The 20,031-nt window shown below is 47.9% G+C and overlaps 1 protein-coding gene across 2 annotated transcripts in view; it reads left to right on the top strand.

The window, feature by feature from the left end:
• The window catches only part of GARNL3 (GTPase activating Rap/RanGAP domain like 3), a 99,368-nt gene that overhangs the window by 27,578 nt on the left and 51,759 nt on the right, over positions 1 to 20,031 (top strand). For both annotated transcript variants that reach the window (XM_036329598.1, XM_036329599.1), the window contains one exon: positions 700 to 769. In XM_036329598.1, the coding sequence (XP_036185491.1) occupies positions 700 to 769 (70 nt within the window). The remainder of the gene's footprint in view (positions 1 to 699; positions 770 to 20,031) is intronic.

Here is a 20,031-nt window from a genome sequence, read left to right as displayed (position 1 = left end):
AATAACTCGTGATTTTTCTCATCTGATTTAATTAAGTCTTCTTTGAGGGGAGGGGTTGTAGAAGCATTAGCTACTGCTATATAAAAAGATGAAATATACTTGGAAGTTGGATATTTAAAAAAAAATTTTTTTTTAGCCCTGGTCTTTTTCATATTGTCATAAATTAGAGGCGGGGGATGGGGCGGGCGGTGGAGCCTACCAGGATTTTGAAGATTTTTTTCCTCCTATTTAAAGTTTTATTTCTCCTGCATAGCATCCAAAAAATGCTGGTTATTTTTATGTGGACTGTTTGGGACAAAGAGGCTCTCTTAATGAAAGATAATTGCAAGCTTTGTTCCTTGCCTCAAGTTTACTGCACGGTTTCTCTCCCCCTTTGCTTCTACAGAAATGAAATTATAAACCACCAGTAGCCTTGGAAATTTCAATCGATTCCAAATGACTAAATATTTAATTCAATCACTGCCTAGCCTTCCAGGGATGACTCGGGTGTTTTGCTTTTCACTGAGGGCTCCAGGAGAGCCAGGCTCTGCAATGGCTGCTGAGGCCCGCGGCCGCGGCCAGGAGGCTCCCCTGCAGTGAGCGCGGGCCAGCCTGCTGCACGGCAGCCCTTGCCTTTTGCGAACGGGAGCAGTGGATTTTTTGCAGCAGGTTGGTGACCAGATCGCTATGTGTCATACTGATGAAGCATTTTTGTTCCAGCTCTGTCTCGGAAGACCTAGGCTGTAGACGTGGGGATTTCAGTAGGAAACATTATGGATCTGTGGAGCTGGTAAGTTTCCGCTGCCTGTGCAGGGGTGGTGCATTGATTTGGATTTAGAGAGGCTGGCCGAGCTCATCGGATCTTTTGTTGAATGTTTACCGTTAGACCATGTGAGGACAGTATAAGGATGGGATGCCAAGAAATGATCATCTTCGTTTGTTTTTATTGTTACGTACTTTTCATCTGTGATTTCAGTTTGTTAAAAAAAAACATGTGGCTTGGTCTTTTCCTCTGTTATTGATATAGATAATTTACAAAATGATTCATGAATCCGGAAAGCATTTGGTTTTTATATTCTCTTGTTTCCTAGAAGTTTATAAAGCTAGTTTTTGAGGTTTGAATATTATTGAAATCCATATTTTTTATTATTTTGTACCTTTGCTCTCTGGGTATGTGATAGGAGTTGGATATTTATGAGATTTTTTTTCCCCTGTTAAAAGTATAGCTCTTGGACTAGAGGACTGTAATAGACGATCACTATTTGGAATGAAAATACATTTTCCTTAATGAGGGACATTGGGGTTTGTGTTTTGTGCTTTGAAAAAATAGTGTGCTTTCATTTTAAAAGGGGCATAATGAAGGCATATAATAGCCTCAATTTTTTAAAGACAGAATTGTGATTTTTTTTCTAATTGCATAGAAATTTGAACTAATTTTCAGGAAAATGTGCTCATAAAATTCTCTTGATTATCAACATTATTAAAAACGTTAAATGTATTCTTTCTATTTACAAAGAAATGAGTTGCTTGGATCCATTTGCATAGTGTCCGGTTTTCCCCCGTTAATATAAGCTGCATTCCAGCGGGGCCTCAGTGGTGGGAAATGGCCCCCAGAGTTGTGCGCCCTAGCGTCCTACTTGAAGTCAAGCATATATTACAGGCTCGACTGTGTGCCTGGCCCCGAGCTGAATATTCTTGAAAATATAAAATAAGTAAAAGATTTGGTCCTTATTCTTAAGGATCTTGCTGTCCTCCAGCTGGCTGATAAGATACATAAAATATATAAAGAATGAATTTAGTCCCATCCGAGACACATTGATGAACTCCATCAATGCCAGACACCAAGCCAACACAGACCACCACCTCCCCTGAAGGAGCGTGTGGGTAACTGTAATTCCGGGTGCAAATTGGTAAATGTCGTGAGAGGGATGCAGTAGGTCATGGCGGGGGTTGAGAGAAGGGAGGGAGCAGCCCACTCCAGCCAGGGATCTTGGAGAAGCGGCTGGAAGGCCTCAAGGAGGCTGAAGGATGTGGTTTGGTGGCGAAGAAGATAAGTCAGTAGATATTTGCCAGTGTCATGATCTGGGGTGTATTCGAAGGGTAGTGAGCAATTGGTTCTGCCCAGCAGAGAGTGTAAGGCAGCAGAGCCTAGTTGTTATAAAGCAAGTCGGCCTGGGAATCAGAAAGGCCTGGGTTCGAATACTAGCTCCATCACTTGTTATCTCTGCGGACTCCGAACCTCAGGGGTGCGGAAGGCCTTGTGCTCTGAAATCATCCTGGTTTCATCATTTGCTGGTGGTATGATCTTGGACTTCTTTCGGCCTCAGTGTTCTCATCTATGAAATGGGGGTATTAAATTATCTACCTTATAGAGTTGTTAGATGATTAACGCACAGAAGCACAGCCCATGTTACTAGCTATAGTAGTAAAGATGAAATGTGGTAGCAAAAGTAGAACCCTGACCTCAGGTGAAGACTTTGAACCTGACGTAATGAGTAGCATGGACTCTTGTAAGCAGTGAGCGCAGTGTTGGGGAGAGATCTCACAAAATGAAAGATGGACCCTTATAAACTCGTGGGGATCACAGAATATCAGGCTGGGAAGGTTCTCGAGGGCAGTGTTTCCGCTGGATCAGGCGTCAGAGTGAGCTGGACCCCATCCCCAGAGTTCCTGCTTCAGGAGGGCTGGGGTTACCCAGCACTTGCATTTCTAACAAGTTCCCAGATGATGCGGATGCTGCTGTTCCCAGGCCCACACTGGAAGATACCCTGCCTTCGGAGAATCCCGACTAGTCATCTGTTATCCCAAAAGGTCTCCATCCATTTTTTCAGGCCTATTTTTTGTTTTTTTTAAATATATTTTATTGATTTTTTACAGAGAGGAAGGGAGAGGGATAGAGAGTTAGAAACATCGATGAGAGAGAAACATTGATCAGCTGCCTCCCGCACACCTCCAATTGGGGATGTGCCCGCAACCAAGGTACAGGCCCTTAACCGGGATCGAACCTGGGACCTTTCAGTCTGCAGGCTGACGCTCTATCCACTGAGCCAAACCGGTTAGAGCATGTTCAGGTTTTTATTCTGGAGCCATGAGTGTGTGTGTGTGTGTGTGTGTGTGTGTGTGTGTGTGTGTGTGTTTGTGTGTGATCAACCTTTTAAAATATTCTAAAGTAAATGTTAAATACATCTTTCAATTCCATGTATGACGTCACCACCTTGCAGCAAATGTTTTCATCCCCTTCTGGTTCCTTCCAATCTTTATGGCTACAAATGTCATTTCTACATGCTGGCAATCAAACTATGACTTCATCTTGCATTCCTCGTTCTTCCTCTAGCTGCCTCTTGTAAACATCTTCTCTCGCTATGTGGTCTTCGGTGTCAGCATTCTGATTGGCCCGTGGTAGCCCAGCACGGTGACGCACAGTTCTCTGTGACAGCTTCCCTCCTCTTGGAAACTTGGGTTGTTTCTAGTTTCCCAGGTTAGAAATGACACACAGTGGTGTTGGGGGTGGTGGGGAGATGACATAGCGAAGTCCCATTTTTGCTGCCTAAGGATCTCCTGAAATTCTGACTGCAACTTTTCACCTGTGGACCACGGAGGATTATTAACTTAAACCCCAGTGGGTGTGTTCTGTGTCTATGAGAAGGTGAATTCGACTTTTCTTCTACCTGGTCTGATGGATATTTGGGGGAACCCAATAAATCTTGGGCATCCTGGAACGCAAACATTGGAGGGGGGGCAGGGACCCAGGATCCTGTACAATTGAAATTTTAGCATCTGCTTCTCCTGACCTTGAACAAATTAGGAGGAAGTCCTTGTGAGGAACCAAGCGTGGCCGCTCATCAGTATGGAGGGCCGCCTGAGGGGCCTAGGTTTAGCTTGGGTGTCAGTATGGTGAGAACGTGGGCGCTCAGCTCTCTGCAGACTCACAGGAGCTCTCTCAGCCTCACTCAGTAACTTTACTGAAGGCCTGCACCGTGTGGGGGGCACTGTGCTAGGCACCGAGGGGGAGGAGAAAAGGTGTTCTGCTCTCGTGGAGCGGTGGTCTGGCTTTGGAAACCAACCCCTCAAACTTTCAGCCCCAGCCATGTTCCCTGCCTTAACCAGGGACCATTCACTGCCAGGAACAGAGATCCACCGGGTCCACTAGCAGGAGAAGGTGATTCTCAACAGGAAGCGGCTGGGCCACCGTGACTGCAGAGCCACTAGAGCCCTCCCCCCCCCCCCCCCCCGCACCCTCCCAACCCCTCCAAACCGCCCCCCCCCCCCGATTCTCTCTGGCCCTGGTGGTTTCTAGCCTCTTTCCCCGTGCACCGCCTCTCTCAGCCTGTCTCTCCCAGCAGCACAGTTTTCTCAATGCTCTTTTTTATTGTGGAAAAACATACACAACATAAAATTGACACAAAATAAAAAAGAGGCCTTCCAGGCCGCTTCTCCATCCCAACACCATTGCATGTCATTTCTAACCTGGGAAACTAGAAACAACCCAATTTTACAAGCAGAGGGAAGCTGTTACACAGTAAGTATAGCCACAATGTTATACAACCATCGCACCCACTTTCAGAGCATGTTTTCATCATCCCAAGCAGACACTGTCCCCGTTACACAGTAACCCCATACTCCCCCCCCCCCCCAGTAACCTCTGTTTTATTTTCGGTGTCTATGAGTTATCTGTCTATTCTAGGAACCTCATGTAAGTGGAATTACATCATACCTGTCCTTCTGTGTCCGGTTTATTTCACTTAGCACAGTGTTTTCAAGGTTCATCCACCTCCTAGCAGATCTCCGTGCTTCATTGCTTTTTCTGGCTGAATCACATTCACTGTGTGCCTGTACCGCAGTTTATCCGTTTCTCTATCGATGGGCGCTTGGATTTTTACACTTTTTAGCTAGTGTGAATAATAGTGCTATGCACATGGGTGTGCAAGCATGTGCTCAAGTCCCTGCATTCAGTTCTTGCGGGTGTATTAATTAGCAAGGAGTGGAATGCACATCTACATTTCCACCGGCAGCACAGGGTTCCAGGTTCTCCACATTCTCACCAACACCAGTTCTCTTCTCTTTGGTCATAGCCACACTGGTGGGTGTGCAGTGGCATCGCATTGTTTCACTAATGAGTGATGATGTGGAGCATCTTCTCCTGTGCTGCGTGACCATTTGTATGTCTTCTTTGGTGAAATGGTATTCAAGTCCTTAGACAATGTTTTCATGGGTTGTTTGTTTTATTGTTTAGTTGTAGGAGTTCTTCACATATTCTGGGTGTTACTCCCTTACCAGATATGACCTGCAAATATGTGAGTTGCCTTCTTACTCTGCGAATAGTGTCCTTTGATGCACAACAGTTTTTAGTTTTCATGAAGTTTAATTTATCTATTTTGTTGTTGTTGTTGCCTGCATTTTTAGTGTTATATCTAAGGAATAATTACCAAGTCCAGTGTTGGGAAGATTTCACCCTACATTTTCTTCTAAGAGTTTTATAGTTGTAGCGTTAACGTTTATGCCCATTTGGAATTAATTTTTGTAAATGGTATTAGGTAAGGGTCCAGCTTCATTCTTTGCCTGTGAGTATCCAGTTTTCCCAGCACCATTTGTTGAAAAGACTGTCCTTTTCCCACTGAACGATCTTGGCGCCCTTATTGAATGTCAATTGACCATGTATGTATGCAAGGGGCAATTTCTGGGCTTTCTCTTCTATCTCATTGAGCTGTATGTCTGTCCTTATGCCAGAATGACGATTAAAATGTTGACAATACAGTGTCTTTTCTTTCTAAAAAGCCTTCATTGGCTGCTCATTGCAATTCACATCCATGCCCTTTACAAATTCCTACGAGAACCTGCATGACCCCGTCCTGCCTGCCTCTCCCACCTTCTCTCTTGCACTCACGCACCGTGCTTCAGACACCGGGCCTTCTTTTGGTGCCTGGAACACAGGTTTCTCTGTCCCAGGGCCTTTGCACTTACTATTTCTTCCCCACAGCACTTCTCCTGGTTGGTCACAGTGTACATGCCACCTCCTCAGAGAGGCCTCCCTGACCACCTAGCTAACGTGGTCTCCCTCTCTGTGTCACTCATTCTCTAACTCAGCATCCTGTTCCTTCCCTTTAGAGCAGCGGTTCTCAACCTGTGGGTCGCGACCCCTTTGGGGGTCGAACGACCCTTTCACAGGGGTCACCTAAGACCATCGGAAAACACATATGTAATTACATATTGTTTTTGTGATTAATCACTATGCTTTAATTATGTTCAATTTGTAACAATGAAATTGGGGGTCACCACAACATGAGGAACTGTATTAAAGGGTTACGGCATTAGGAAGGTTGAGAACCACTGCTTTAGAGTGTTTATCACAATCTATATTTGTTTCATTTATTTGTTTGGCAACTACTGTCTCACCCACTAGAGGTGAGGGTGGGATCTGTCTGTCTTGTTCATTGTTGTGCTTCTAGGCCCTGTCACGTACTAAGTTCTCATTCAATGTTCTTTATGACTAAGTTGATTTTCAGCCCCCCAGTCTCCCTGGTCTTGCAGCTCTATTGCCCATTATTCATTCTTGGGTCCTAATTTCAAAATCCAAGTAGCACATTATGGATTGGCCGGTCTGGTTCAGGTACCTATCCCTGATTCAAACAGTTGGGTTCAGGGCACTGGGGTCATGTGATATAAACAGGGCCCCCCGTCTCCTCAGCAACGTTAGTGGATAGGCAGATTCTCTCTGGAGAGGGTGTAGTCCAAAGTCGGTTTCAAAGAGCATGAGCTGGGCAGGAACTCCCCTAAATGTGTGTTTTACATCCCCTCATATAGTAGATGATTTAAAAGCACAAACTAGCCCTGGCCTGAGCAGTGGTTAGAGCGTTGGCCAGTGGACTGAAGGGTCTCAGGTTTGATTTCGGTCAAGGGCACGTGCCTCGGTTGCAGACTTGATCCCTGGTCCTGGTTGGGGCGTGTGTGGGAGGCAACCAATCGATGTGTCTCTCTCACATCAATGTTTCTCTTTCTCAGTGTCTCCTCCTCCCTTCCACTCTCTCTAAAAATCAATGGAAAAAATATCCTCAGGTGAGAATTAACAAAAATAAATAAATAAACTCAAACTAAAAGCACCTGGTGAAAATTTCTTCCTCTGCCAGTGGCCTGTTTTCCTGGCACTTGGTAAGTCCCATAAACAAGGATATAGATTATAAACGCCCTAAGAATAGGAACTATGGCTCTTTATTTATCACGGTATTCCTAGCACCAAGACAATGCTCAGCTTTGGTTACTTAGTAAATACTGGTTGAATGAGTGAATGGTTCCATTTGGTTGAAATTTAGAGAGTAGCCTAACCCATCAAAACATATATAAAGGAAAGGGAAACAGCCTCTTTGATGCCCACCCCAAAGTACAGCCAGACCATTACTGTGGGTGCTTTCCGTCTCAAACGGATGCCAGTTTTCTTCTCGATGAATTGAACGTCTCGTCTCCCGTGGCAGCATTCTGTGCCAGGACAGCTGTTCCCCCATCGACCGTTCTTCATCGCCGTCTATTGAAATCTGTCAGGAAAAGCATAAGACTGTTTGTAGCTGTTATCGATCTCTTCTTGGCCTTTGACTCAGTAGATAAGACACTGATGCATTAGGAATGAAACATGGCATGGGCACAATATGGACCTCTCCCCTGCCTACACCTTGATGTTTCTGGGAAGTCACAGTCTGCAGGTGACTTCAAGCCAGGATAGCAGGGTCCTGTATCGTCCCTTCCCTTTTCATCCTGAGCCTAAGGACGGAAGCCTGCACTGGACACTGCCCGCCCCCTGCCGTGTGGGCAGGAAACCTATCAGCCCTTATCCGAGGAGGGCATGGTTTTGTTGTTCTGGATGGGGGGTACGGGGAGGGGGGGCTCAAGGGTATTGGTCTGGCTATTTAATTGTCAAAAGAAGGGCTTACGGAGGACTCACTCAGCATCTGCAGATTTCCACTTTTGAGGTGTGGACTGTTTGAAGCCTCCTGAAGTCTGACACGCGGTCGTCTGTGTTTCTGCTCAGGCGCAAAGCTGAATCGCGCCTGTGGACTGTGGCGAAGGACGACTCGGCCAGTGGGGGATTGAGCTGCCTGTCCAGCATCCCTAACTCAGCGCAGTTTTGCTCTCTCCACGTAGGGCTCAGTAGCTTTTTTTGTTTTCATGGGTATTTGATGGGAGAAATTATATTCCATGTGGTTTACCAAATTGAGAGATTAGTGAAAGTACCAGTCTATTTCCCCCGGGAACAACAGAGCTTCAGTATTCCACAGCCACAATCACAATGTTGACAGCTGTTCTTCGTATTTAACTGGCTTGGATCTAAGTCTTTTAGAGCAGGCTGACTCACGTGGACACCACAACATTCATCTTAGAGCATTCGCGAGTGAGGTAACCTGGTTAGAACTGGGGGGGCTCCGGGGGACATTTGTGATCCCTTTGTGGGTGATGGGAATGCTCACTTGGCACCTTTTCCAAGGCTGAAATTATTGCAACTATTTTTGGTGAGGTGGAACTTGGAGACCTTAGCCACGTAATTACGCATGCATTAGGACGGACCGGAAATCTTTCATTACTATTATTATGGTGTTGTTGCTGTTATTAGCTTCCACATTTATGGGATGCTCACTGTGCTCCCGTCACTGAGGTAACTGCTTTCCCCGCATTCACCAGTTTACCCCACAGACAGCCCGGGCGGGAGGGGGTACTGACATTTGCATACTGTGGTCCCCCCTCCCTATTTTTTTCCTTTCCCTTCCCCACGCCCACAGGCTTTAGACACTTGTTGCAAAGTGCACGTCTTGTGTCTTTTTAAAATTTTCTAAAATTTTATCTTGGTTTCATAGTAAAAAATGATATACATACATCCTTCTTTAGTTTTCTGGATCACAGGTAGCGTTTCTTCCATAGCTACTTGTTGGGTTTTTCTTTTTCTTTTTACAAAATCTGCAAACAAAGAGAGCTATTGAGACCTTGTGTCTTTCAAGGACAGTCCGTGTAACTGGCCCTAGGCACGCATTGTCCTTTTAGGGGCTGCAGCTTCGGCTGAGCAGCTGGGTGGCTGCTGATGGTGCAGAGCTGCCTGATCCGCTTCCCGGGTCTGGCGGGTGCTCATCTTGTAAGGCTCTGCCGGAGCGAGATGGGACGCCCCTGCTTGTCCTATGGCTGCTCGGAACCAGGGGCTCCAGGACTTGCCCGTAGGGCAGGAGCCTGGGGGCTCCCGGTAGCCCCGAGTGGAAGAGGAGTTTGAAGCAATGTTTGCTCGGCTCTTTACATGCGCTGGAGAAAATGGTGTCGGTGTGGGTTCAAGAACTGGATGGAGATTATGAAGAGGGGAAACCTCTTCGCACCCCCAACCACCCTCTGGTGGCCGACTGCTCTGCTGCAGGGCGCCCTGCCTTCCTCCCCCTGTGCACTCGGCTGAGGAAGACTGCACTTTCCAAAATGGGCTTTCTCTTCCTCCCTCTCACCTCCGGCCCAGTGTTTTCTTGGAGAAGTGCTAGTGAGACTGCGGCTGCCTTAAAATGCAATGCCCATGCAGGAGAAGGATGACTCCCAGTGTTTTCCTGGGACTCTTAAAAAAAGAAAGAGAGAGAGAGAGGAAGGGAGAGGGAGAGAGAGATCGAGAGATCGAAACATCAATGATGAGAGAGAATCATGGATCGGCTGCCTCCTGCACACCCGCTACTGGGGATGGGGCCCACAACCCAGTCATGTGCCCTGACCAAGAATCAAACCTGAACCCCTGGTTCATGGGTCGATGCTCAACCACTGAACCACACCGGCCAGGCTGCTGTGACTCTATACAACCCCAATGTCTCCTAGCCAAAATGAGATAGCAGAGGGAAGGATAAAGTGCCCTCCAACTTCCTGTGCTGGCAATAAAGCCGGTGACCACCGATGTTTTTCAGTTCTTCACTGGCCGAGAGGAAGTATAAATGCCCCAATATTTGGCCGGAATTGTCATCTTTTGCTGCATCTCCACAGGTATTTTACTGCAAAGTTGGGTCCCAGGAACTGCCAGTCAGGCATTATCTTGATAAGGACTCCAAGGCAGATAGATTTTGAAATGGAGGGTTAGGTCCAGTACTCATCCCGACTGGCCTCACATTTCTCAGTTAAAGAGTAGGAAGGTCATCTGTTACAGAAAGGGTGTTTCTGGGTGGTGGCTGACAAGTCAAGGACAAGGAGGGAGATGTCATGGGAAGTGAGAAAGGAATGGATGGAAGAAGTGACGATGGCTATGTCCAGAGCATGAGCTGGTTGTGGGCCTGGTGCCATGGGAGCGTTAGTTTCTCCGAGTGCAGACGAGGGAGAGGGAGAGGGAGAGGCAGGGGAGATTGGAGCTGGTGCTGGACTCGGTGGGCAGGAGAAGTCAGCAGTGCCCAAGATCCGTGTGTCGGTCAGTGCAGCGTTGGGGTGATTAACCACAGATGCCCCAGCAGGAACGTGCACCCAAGAGAGCCAGACAGCACGGCACTGTCCTGACGAAGCCCTGCCAGTGAGCGGAAGCGTGATTGGGGGTTTCGTAGTGGGCGCCAGAGCCGTGAAGGCAAGTGAAGTTATTAGATTTGACAAAGCAGAAGGCCCTGCGCTCCGAACACCAGATCATTCATTGTGATGGGTGTGGAGTTCGCTGAGGATGGTGGCCAAGGACTGATGATGGTAAAAAAACAATCTGCGCCCAGATCCGAGGCCTGGGTGGTTCTTCAGCCAGCACTCCCCCGCTGGGGAGTCTTCTCACCACCCCGGTGCTCTCACCGGCGCCAGGTGCTCAGCACCTCAGCAGCCTGACCTCACCGGCAGGGATGGTTCATAGGATGGCTCATTACACCCACTTTTAAGACCTGCCCCCCCCCCCCCGCCCATACACACACACACACACACACACACACACACACACACACAGACACACACACAGAGAGACACACACACAGACACACACAGACACACACACACAGACTTTAAATGGACATATTTAAACTGTCTTGCATCCCTCTGAACAGTACTTTCTAATTCATTGGTGTGTGTGTGTGTGTGTGTGTGTGTGTGTGTGTGTGTGTTCTGCATATACAGGGTCAAATGGGTCTTCTTGACCAGTATGTGTATTTTTTTAATCTGCTTATGTTGGAAATCATCTCTCAAAGGTCCCATAAATCTCCCAGAATAAATTGCATTATAGCAATGAAACCTTCTCCAGTTCCCTGAGGCAGAGTTGGCTGTCTGGCCCCTGACCTCCCCCAGCACCCCATCCGTGCTTCTGTTGTGGCATCTAACCAGGTTGTGCGGTGATTTATCTGTTTATGTCTCTCACTCCCACTGGTCTGCGTGCTGCTCCAGGCCAGGGATCGTGTTGCATTTGTCTTTATAAGCCCAGCAATTAGCACAGGCTCCGAAAAAGAGGTTCTTGATCAGGTTTGCAGGACAGACAAATGTTTAAACAGGGCTTCTGAGTGTGTAAAGGCAGCATTAACATGGCTTCACTATACTAACTACAAACATGCAGAGCATTTTTTATTAATGATATTGTTACATATGTTGTTTAACATTTATGGAGCACTTCCTAAGCCCAGGCACTGTTCTAGGCTCATTACATGCTCTATTTCATCGCATCCTCTCCACGAGCCTAGAAGTGGCTGCACTCACTGTCCCCATTTTGAAGATAAGGAAACTCACATTTAGAAAGGAAAAATTAAGGGGTTTGCCCAAGATTACACAGCTAATAAATGTGGAACTGAGGTTTGAACCTGATCCGTTGAATACCAAAGCCCATAGTCGTAACCACTCAAAGAAAGGAGATGGGGGGGGGGGGGGATCTGAAATATTATTTTAAAGACATACTTTACATACACTTTTGGAGAATTTGTTCTGGGTTAAAGTACTGTTTCTGTGATTTCTATACCTGCTGTCATGTGCACAGTGCATGATGAACAGACTACGGGGAGGCCCAGCCCTGCCTTGGAATGGAAACCGACACCAACCCAAAGCCACAGAGTTCCATAGAGAGGAAAGAGCCTTTGTTTTTGAAAAATTATGCATTTGTATTAGTTTAGGAAATATTCTTATTTAATTGCCTATAATATTAAACTAGTAATACTTCCATTTAGAATAGTTAATGAATAACATTTTGTGCTTCCTGTTTCTTATGTTTTCTTTTAAGTTAATTTGTTAAATCATACAAATAGATATTATTGCTTGGATGTTCCTTTCTCCCAGAAACAAACCATCTAATACATTGAACACTGTTACAGTTTTGGCTGGTATGTTGGAGTACAGCGTTCCCGCTGGGTTTAGTGGATTTAACTCCCTGCAGGAGTTTCAGCCTGAGAACTGACTTGGCCCTGGTCACCCAGAGTTGCATCCATGTTCAGCATGTCGCAGTCCTGCTCCGTAGAACTTCCCTGTGGAGCTGTGTGATCTGTCCCATGTGGTCGCCTCATGTGGTCACTTGAAGTGTGACTACTGCCACTGAGAAACTGGATATTTTTCACTTTATTTTAATTAATTTAAAATCAAATGTAAATGGTGCCAGTGGCGATAGTGCTGGGTAGTGTGCGAATGCTGAAGGGACCCCTCTGGTGCCTTGCAGATACCGGCCACATCATTTGATTTGTCTTCCTTTTTCTCTTGGTGCGTGACCATTTCTGATATAAGACAAAATTAAGTAAAATAAAATGAAAATCGTGTCTTTTCTTAGCATTGCTGACATTAAATACATGCTAATACCCCTGAACTTCTGCACCAAAATGAATACAAGAGAATTCTGCTCCTTGCCCAGCCTGGCATGGCTCAGCGGTTGAGTGTCGACCAGGAGGTCACAGTTCGATTCCCGGTCAGGGCACATGCCCGGGTTGCAGGCTCCATCCCCAGTGTGAGGCGTGCATGAGGCAGCCGATCAAGGATTCTTTCTCATCATCAATGTTTCTCTCTCTCTCTCCCCCTCTCCCTTCCTCTCTGAATCAATAAAAATATGTTTTTTTAAAAAGAGAGAATTGCCCTTCCTTCTTCTCTCTCTGCTTGCTTGTGAGTGAGCTTCACAAGCTTCAGGGATGGCCCTGCCTCCTCAGGAAACCTCTGAGCCAGGGCGGCTCTGTGGGTAGTGCCCTGACACCGTGATCAGTTCTACAAACAATTGTTGGTACACTCAGGTTTCTTTCTCATCTTAAAATAACTTTCATTGCCTATATTTTTCTAGAAAATTTCCATCTCATTGCAGTTTGGGGTAATATTTGCATAGTTTCATGTGACATTCTCTCATCATTTAAAAATCTCTCTCTTCTTCGTGGTTGTGTCTTCTTTATTATCATGCTGTGTGTGAGTTGGTTCTTTGTTTTGAAAATCAGACTTGCCAGTGATCTCTTGCATGTGTTTATCAATTCCACTCTTTCTAAAGCTGTCGTTTCTTGATTCCTCCCCTGCTCTCCTGGGTTGATTCCATTGTTCTCTTTTGTAGAGCTTTTCTCTTCTAGAGCTTAATGAGTAGTTCATTGTTTTTGTTCTTTCTGGTTTAATAATGAAAGCATTTAAGATTATGCATTTTCCTGTAAATATAGCATCCGTTGCATTATCTGTTTTAATATTACTATTCTCATGGTTGGTTTCTGAATAGTGTCCAATTTTAGTTTTCTTGTTTGACCCAAGAATTTTTTCAGATGTATATTTTTTAATTCCCAATTTTATTAATCTTTGATAACTTCTCATTCAGTGGCAACATGCTAAAAAATGATTAGTTCCATTTCTGTTTTAATAGAATTTATTCATGTTTGCTTTCTATCCAATACTTCATGATTTTTAAGAGTTTAGTCAGTGTTCTTAAAAGGTGTGTATCCTCTGTTTGTACTTGATAAATTAAGTTTTTGTCTATTAATTATGCTTATTAATTTTACTCTTCTATAAATTCTTACTAGTGTTTGCTTTGACCTACCAGGAAGAAACATACTGAAATTTCCTATTATAATTTTATACACTCTATTTATAATAGTTGTTGTTTTATAGTCAGCCTGTAATTATTATGCTTTGCGAGTAGATGGATTTACTTGTCCATGTACTATAACTTTTTTAAATTTGGTATTTTTTAAGTTCTACCATCTGACTTTATTATTCCCTCATCATTTTCTTTTCTTTTTTCCACCTCACCATGAATATTTTTTCCTTTCCCTCTTTCACGATTGTTTCATTGATTTTAATCTGTCTCTTGCTGGTAGTTGGATTTCAGTTACGTCCTAATCTTTGAGTCTTATTTCCCCTCTAACAGGGTGTAGCCCATGCATGTTTATTGACATGTCTGTGCTGCTCTCCCTGTTGACCTCCAGGGAGGGTCCCAGTTCCCCTTTGTTATCCTCCTTTGCCCTCTCCCTCTCTCCTCCCCTCAGGAATGCAGGTCCGATTGAGCAGATTAGAGCGCATCCTACTGAACTCCTGGGTGGGCAGAGCTGCATCCGCGAAGGGCAGAGCACGCGAGGGAATGTCCTTAGTGGACGCTTCTCCCAGAAGAGTGACCGCCGGCGGTGCGCTGTGCGGGAGGCCGACAGCTGCCGGCTCTGCTGGCTTCGGACCGGGAGGGTCTCAGACTGCCCTGCTCTCCAGTTTGTTTCTGAACCTTTCGGGCCAGTTTACAAACAGATGTTCTTGTCCTTTTTTTAATATATATTTCTTATTGGTTCTAGAGAGGAAGGGAGAGGGAGAGAGAGAAACATCAATGACGAGAGAGAATCAGTGATTGGATTGAGCCCAGGCATGTGCCCTGACCGGGAATCCAACTGTGACCTCCGGGCTCACAGGTTGACTCTCAACCACTGAGCCACACCGGCCGGACCAAACTGATATTCTGATTGACTCTTTTGGGAGCATTTTTTCTGAGTATCTAATTTTTTAAAAAAAATATATTTTATTGATTTTTTACAGAGAGGAAGGGAGAGAGACAGAGAGCTAGAAACATCGATGGGAGAGAAACATCGATCAGCTGCCTCCTGCACATCTCCCACGGGGGATGTGCCCGCAACCCAGGTACATGCCCTTGACCGGAATCGAACCTGGGACCCTTCAGTCTGCAGGCCGACGCTCTATCCACTGAGCCAAACCGGTTTCGGCCTGAGTATCTAATTTTTGTTCACTATGAAATGTGGTCTGCATTTCAAAATTCAGAAACTATGCTTTGCATCTTGAAAGCTGATCACAGATTGTTCCATATCATAGATCCACTGTCCTCCCAACGCGTTACAGTGATTAGCCACTGCCTGAAGTTTCCTTGTGCTTTTGCAGTAAATTTGTTTCAAGGAACATCTGCCCTGATACCTCAGCTGTTTCCACATTTTAAATTATGGGCTTGTCATAGGTTTAGTGATTTTTGTTTCTTTGTTCCTCCTTGTAGGGTGGATAAGTTGCCTTAGAACAGCAGATTGCGGTTAAGAGCAAGTTTATTCACTGTCACATCCAGCCCCACATTCTAAGTCAGTGGCTGGCTCTGCCCCACACATGTGGGCTCGCAGTCAACCCACTGTCCTCACTGTGGACATCAAGGCCTCTCAGTCACCGAGGCCCTGGCCAGTGGAGCGGGCGGGAGGTGTGGGAGAGGCGGCCCTCTCTAGGGGCCTGGGCCCGCATGCCACTGGACCTCTGGCACACCTGCAGGTGGAAAGAATTAAGCCCAAGGGCCACCTGGAGGGAAACGTGGTCCAGCCACGTGACTGGCTGCTGTTCTGTTACCGTGGGACGTGGCGGGCATGGATTTTGGTGGCAGTCAGAACTCTGTGCCACATGGAAGGAGCTGGGGGAGAAGGTTCTCGGTACTGGGCACTGGCTGGTGAGATGGGCTCTCAGAGGCACTGCTCCATTGCTCGCCAGATCTCCTGCCAGCGAAGGGAAGCGTTTACAGGGTGTACAGGTTTAAGTGGTCGGGTCAGGTTTATGAGAATCATAGAAGGAAAACTGCGGATAGAAACGGCGTCTCTGCTGTGTTGACAGGATTTTCCCCTGTTGTTGTTGTTCATCTCCTCGCTCACTGGAGTGCCATCTCCTCTCACATCGGCGGGTGTACCAGCCCTCGCCAGGCACCAGCATGGCACCCTCCCCCTATGAAGCCAGCAGCCAGAACCGGCTGAGAGCTGGGGCTGCCACTCTGCGAGCCAGCCTGGATCCCTCTTCCAGGCGACTGGAGGGGCCTTCCCACCGCTGCCCTGACACCCCCCAAACACCCAGGCCACAGGCTCTGCCAGCATGAGCTCAGGGCGGGTTTAAGTTACCTCGGCTGCCTTCCCCTGGCACACCCTGATTCGGATTCCTTGGCCCCGCCTTCCCTGGTTTCTTGTGTGAGTAATGTTTCCAGGGCTGGCATAGATCTTACCACAGTTTTACTTTCCTTTGTCCTTTCAGTAGGAATTTGGCCTTCCTCGATTTCCATATTCCTCGTTTGATAAATATTTCGTGAACATCTAGACCATGTGCTTAGCTTGGGGGGTGCAGTGGTGAGAAGAAAACTAGTCCCCGCCTCTGTGGAGCTCTCAGGGGGCAGAGGGAGTGGTGAGGAGAGACGGCATGAAGGGAGCTCCACGAAGAAATGGGAGCACAGTTCCGAGTTGCAGACTGACAGGGCTCGTTTCCCAGGCACCGACCGGGTCAGGGAAGTCCCCTGCAGCGGGACTGCGGTGAGATTGAATAAGGAGGAGGCGTTCACGAGGGGAGGCTGGTGGAGGGGGCGTCCCAGGCGAGGGGGTGATGCGTGCCCATCCTCAGGTGGACAGAGTGGGGTGCTGGGTTAGGCAGGATTGCGGGGCGATCCGGTTTGCAGTTTGCTGAAATCACCGGGCTGCAGTGTGAGGAGTGGGTGGGAGAGAAGCGATGGTGGGTGGCTGTGTGGACGGGTTAGGAGGCGGTTGCCGTCGTCCGGGTGAGAGGTGGCTGGGGTTGGATGAAGGTGGCTGGGGGAGATGGTAGAGGTGACAGAGTTAAGCAGGTCAGCTTGAGGTCTGAGTTCAGTGTCTGTGGGTTTTATGATCAGAAGTTCAGAGGGAGCTAAGTACCTTCTAACCATCCAATCATTAAACAAGTCCTTCCTTTCTTCTTCTTGAACCTTTTAAACAAGATGAGCAGTAAGCTTCTCATTCTCATCTCAACAAAGGAAAGGGCATTATTGCTGGCCCAGCAGTGTCCACACATTGAGTTTACGTCTCATGTGAATGAATGAGTGAATCACTGCAGGGCTCTCAGCTCCTCTTCCAAGCCTTTGAGTCCTGGGTGGGGCTGGCTGCGTGAAGACTAGATCTGCCAACCTCCAGTCTCCCAGAGTCCGATGTCAGACATTACTAATTGATGGCAGCTCTTGCTCTCCAGATGCATCCTCAGAATACTGCCCCCAAAGCCCCTGAGGCAGCCTATGCCAATCACACTGGACTTGGAACCTACTTGCTAGTCCCTCCATTTTAATAGTGAGTGGAAGCTCATAAGCAAAGAAGAAGTTAGCACTGGGTCCTCTGTGCTTCCCCTGGGAGAATGGCAGTCACCCCAGGAGCCCTCGGCTCATCTGGCTCTGGTGCTTTAGAATCGGCCTCTGCAGGTTAGGAAACTCGAGGTCCCAGGCCACTGTCGGGTTCCATAATGTGCTGTGAGACTCAGAACTTCCTGAAAGCTGTGAAGCTCACTGTGGTTCATCACAGTGAAGGGACCCAGGTTAGAATCAGCCAAGGAACTGACACAGGGACAGAGGCAGGAGAGCTAGTCCAGGTGCAGGTTCCACCTGCCTGCTCCTAGGGTCACGGACAGCGTTAACTCCTCCTGGTAACGACACACGGAGTGTTGCCAACCAGGGGAGCTCACCTGAGTCTTGGTGTCCAGAGGTAGACCTGATACCACGCGCCCCAAAGCCCCCATTATAAAGGACGTCACTGTCCATGTGACTCTGAGCGGTGAACAGACACTCGGGGCATCTCCAGGCTTAGAGGTCACCTCCCAGGAGCCGAGGGCACAGGCAACCTCTCCTTGGCGAGGTCAAATTCTCTACTGCACAGCCTCTTGCCTACCTTCAGAGCACCAACAGCGTGAGGATCCGATCCAGGAATAGTGAAGCACACACACAAATCTTTTTATTTGCTTTTAAAAAATACTTTGCAAGATAAAGATTAGGCATAAAAACTGGACTTTGCCCTGCCAGGGTGGCTCAGTCCAGTGGTTGAGGGTCGACCTATGAACCAGGAGGTTACAGTTTGATTCCCGGTCAGGGCACATGCCCTGGTTGTGGGCTCAATCCCTAGTGGGGGGCGTGAGGAGGCAGCCGATCAATGATACCTCTCATCATTGATGTTTCTAGCTCACTCTCCCACTTCCCTCTCCCTTCCTCTCTGAAATCAATATATATATATATAAATTTTTATTTTTTTTTAAGATTCTCTTTCCAGGGAGCATTGCCTTCATGCTTTTCCGTCTTGGAATACGGTCATATTTAGAATCGATGCTGTTGTCTCCACTCCTGTGGGTTAGGTGTCTCTCCCTCACTTCAGCTCCTGAAGGCTGGGGGCTGGCTGTCCGAGGACCTGGCCGGGGGAGCTTCAGACAGACCGTTAGCTGCTAGGCAGGCCCCGCTCGCGTGGGATTTGGCTCACTCACAGGATGGATACAGACAGAGGGACGGATACAGACAGAGGGACGGATACAGACAGAGGGACGGATACAGACAGAGGGACGGATACAGCCTGAGGGACGGATACAGACAGAGGGATGGATACAGACAGAGGGACGGATACAGACAGAGGGACGGATACAGCCTGAGGGACGGATACAGACAGAGGGACGGATACAGACAGAGGGACGGATAGACAGGGACGGATACAGCCTGAGGGACGGATACAGCCAGAGGGACGGATACAGACAGAGGGACGGATACAGACAGAGGGACGGATACAGACAGGAGGGACGGATACAGACAGAGGGACGGATACAGACAGAGGGACGGATACAGACAGAGGGACGGATACAGACAGAGGGACGGATACAGCCTGAGGGACGGATACAGACAGAGGGACGGATACAGACAGAGGGACGGATACAGACAGAGGGACGGATACAGCCTGAGGGACGGATACAGCCTGAGGGACGGATACAGACAGAGGACGGATACAGACAGAGGGACGGATACAGCCAGAGGGACGGATACAGCCTGAGGGACGGATACAGACAGAGGGACGGATACAGACAGAGGGACGGATACAGCCTGAGGGACGGATACAGACAGAGGGACGGATACAGACAGAGGGACGGATACAGCCTGAGGGACGGATACAGACAGAGGGACGGATACAGACAGAGGGACGGATACAGCCTGAGGGACGGATACAGACAGAGGGACGGATACAGACAGAGGGACGGATACAGCCTGAGGGACGGATACAGCCTGAGGGACGGATACAGACTGAGGGACGGATACAGACAGAGGGACGGATACAGACTGAGGGACGGATACAGCCTGAGGGACGGATACAGACTGAGGGACGGATACAGACAGAGGGACGGATACAGACAGAGGGACGGATACAGCCAGAGGGACGGATACAGACAGAGGGACGGATACAGACAGAGGGACGGATACAGACAGAGGGACGGATACAGCCTGAGGGACGGATACAGACTGAGGGACGGATACAGACAGAGGGACGGATACAGACACTGAGGGACGGATACAGACAGAGGGACGGATACAGCCTGAGGGACGGATACAGACAGAGGGACGGATACAGACAGAGGGACGGATACAGCCTGAGGGACGGATACAGACAGAGGGACGGATACAGACAGAGGGACGGATACAGACAGAGGGACGGATACAGACAGAGGGACGGATACAGCCTGAGGGACGGATACAGCCTGAGGGACGGATACAGACAGAGGGACGGATACAGACAGAGGGACGGATACAGCCTGAGGGACGGATACAGCCAGAGGGACGGATACAGACAGAGGGACGGATACAGCCTGAGGGACGGATACAGACAGAGGGACGGATACAGACAGAGGGACGGATACAGACAGAGGGACGGATACAGCCTGAGGGACGGATACAGACAGAGGGACGGA

Source organism: Myotis myotis, unplaced genomic scaffold (assembly GCF_014108235.1).
Source record: "Myotis myotis isolate mMyoMyo1 unplaced genomic scaffold, mMyoMyo1.p scaffold_m19_p_12, whole genome shotgun sequence".
NCBI lineage: Eukaryota > Metazoa > Chordata > Mammalia > Chiroptera > Vespertilionidae > Myotis > Myotis myotis.
This window is presented reverse-complemented; position numbering and strand designations above follow the sequence as displayed.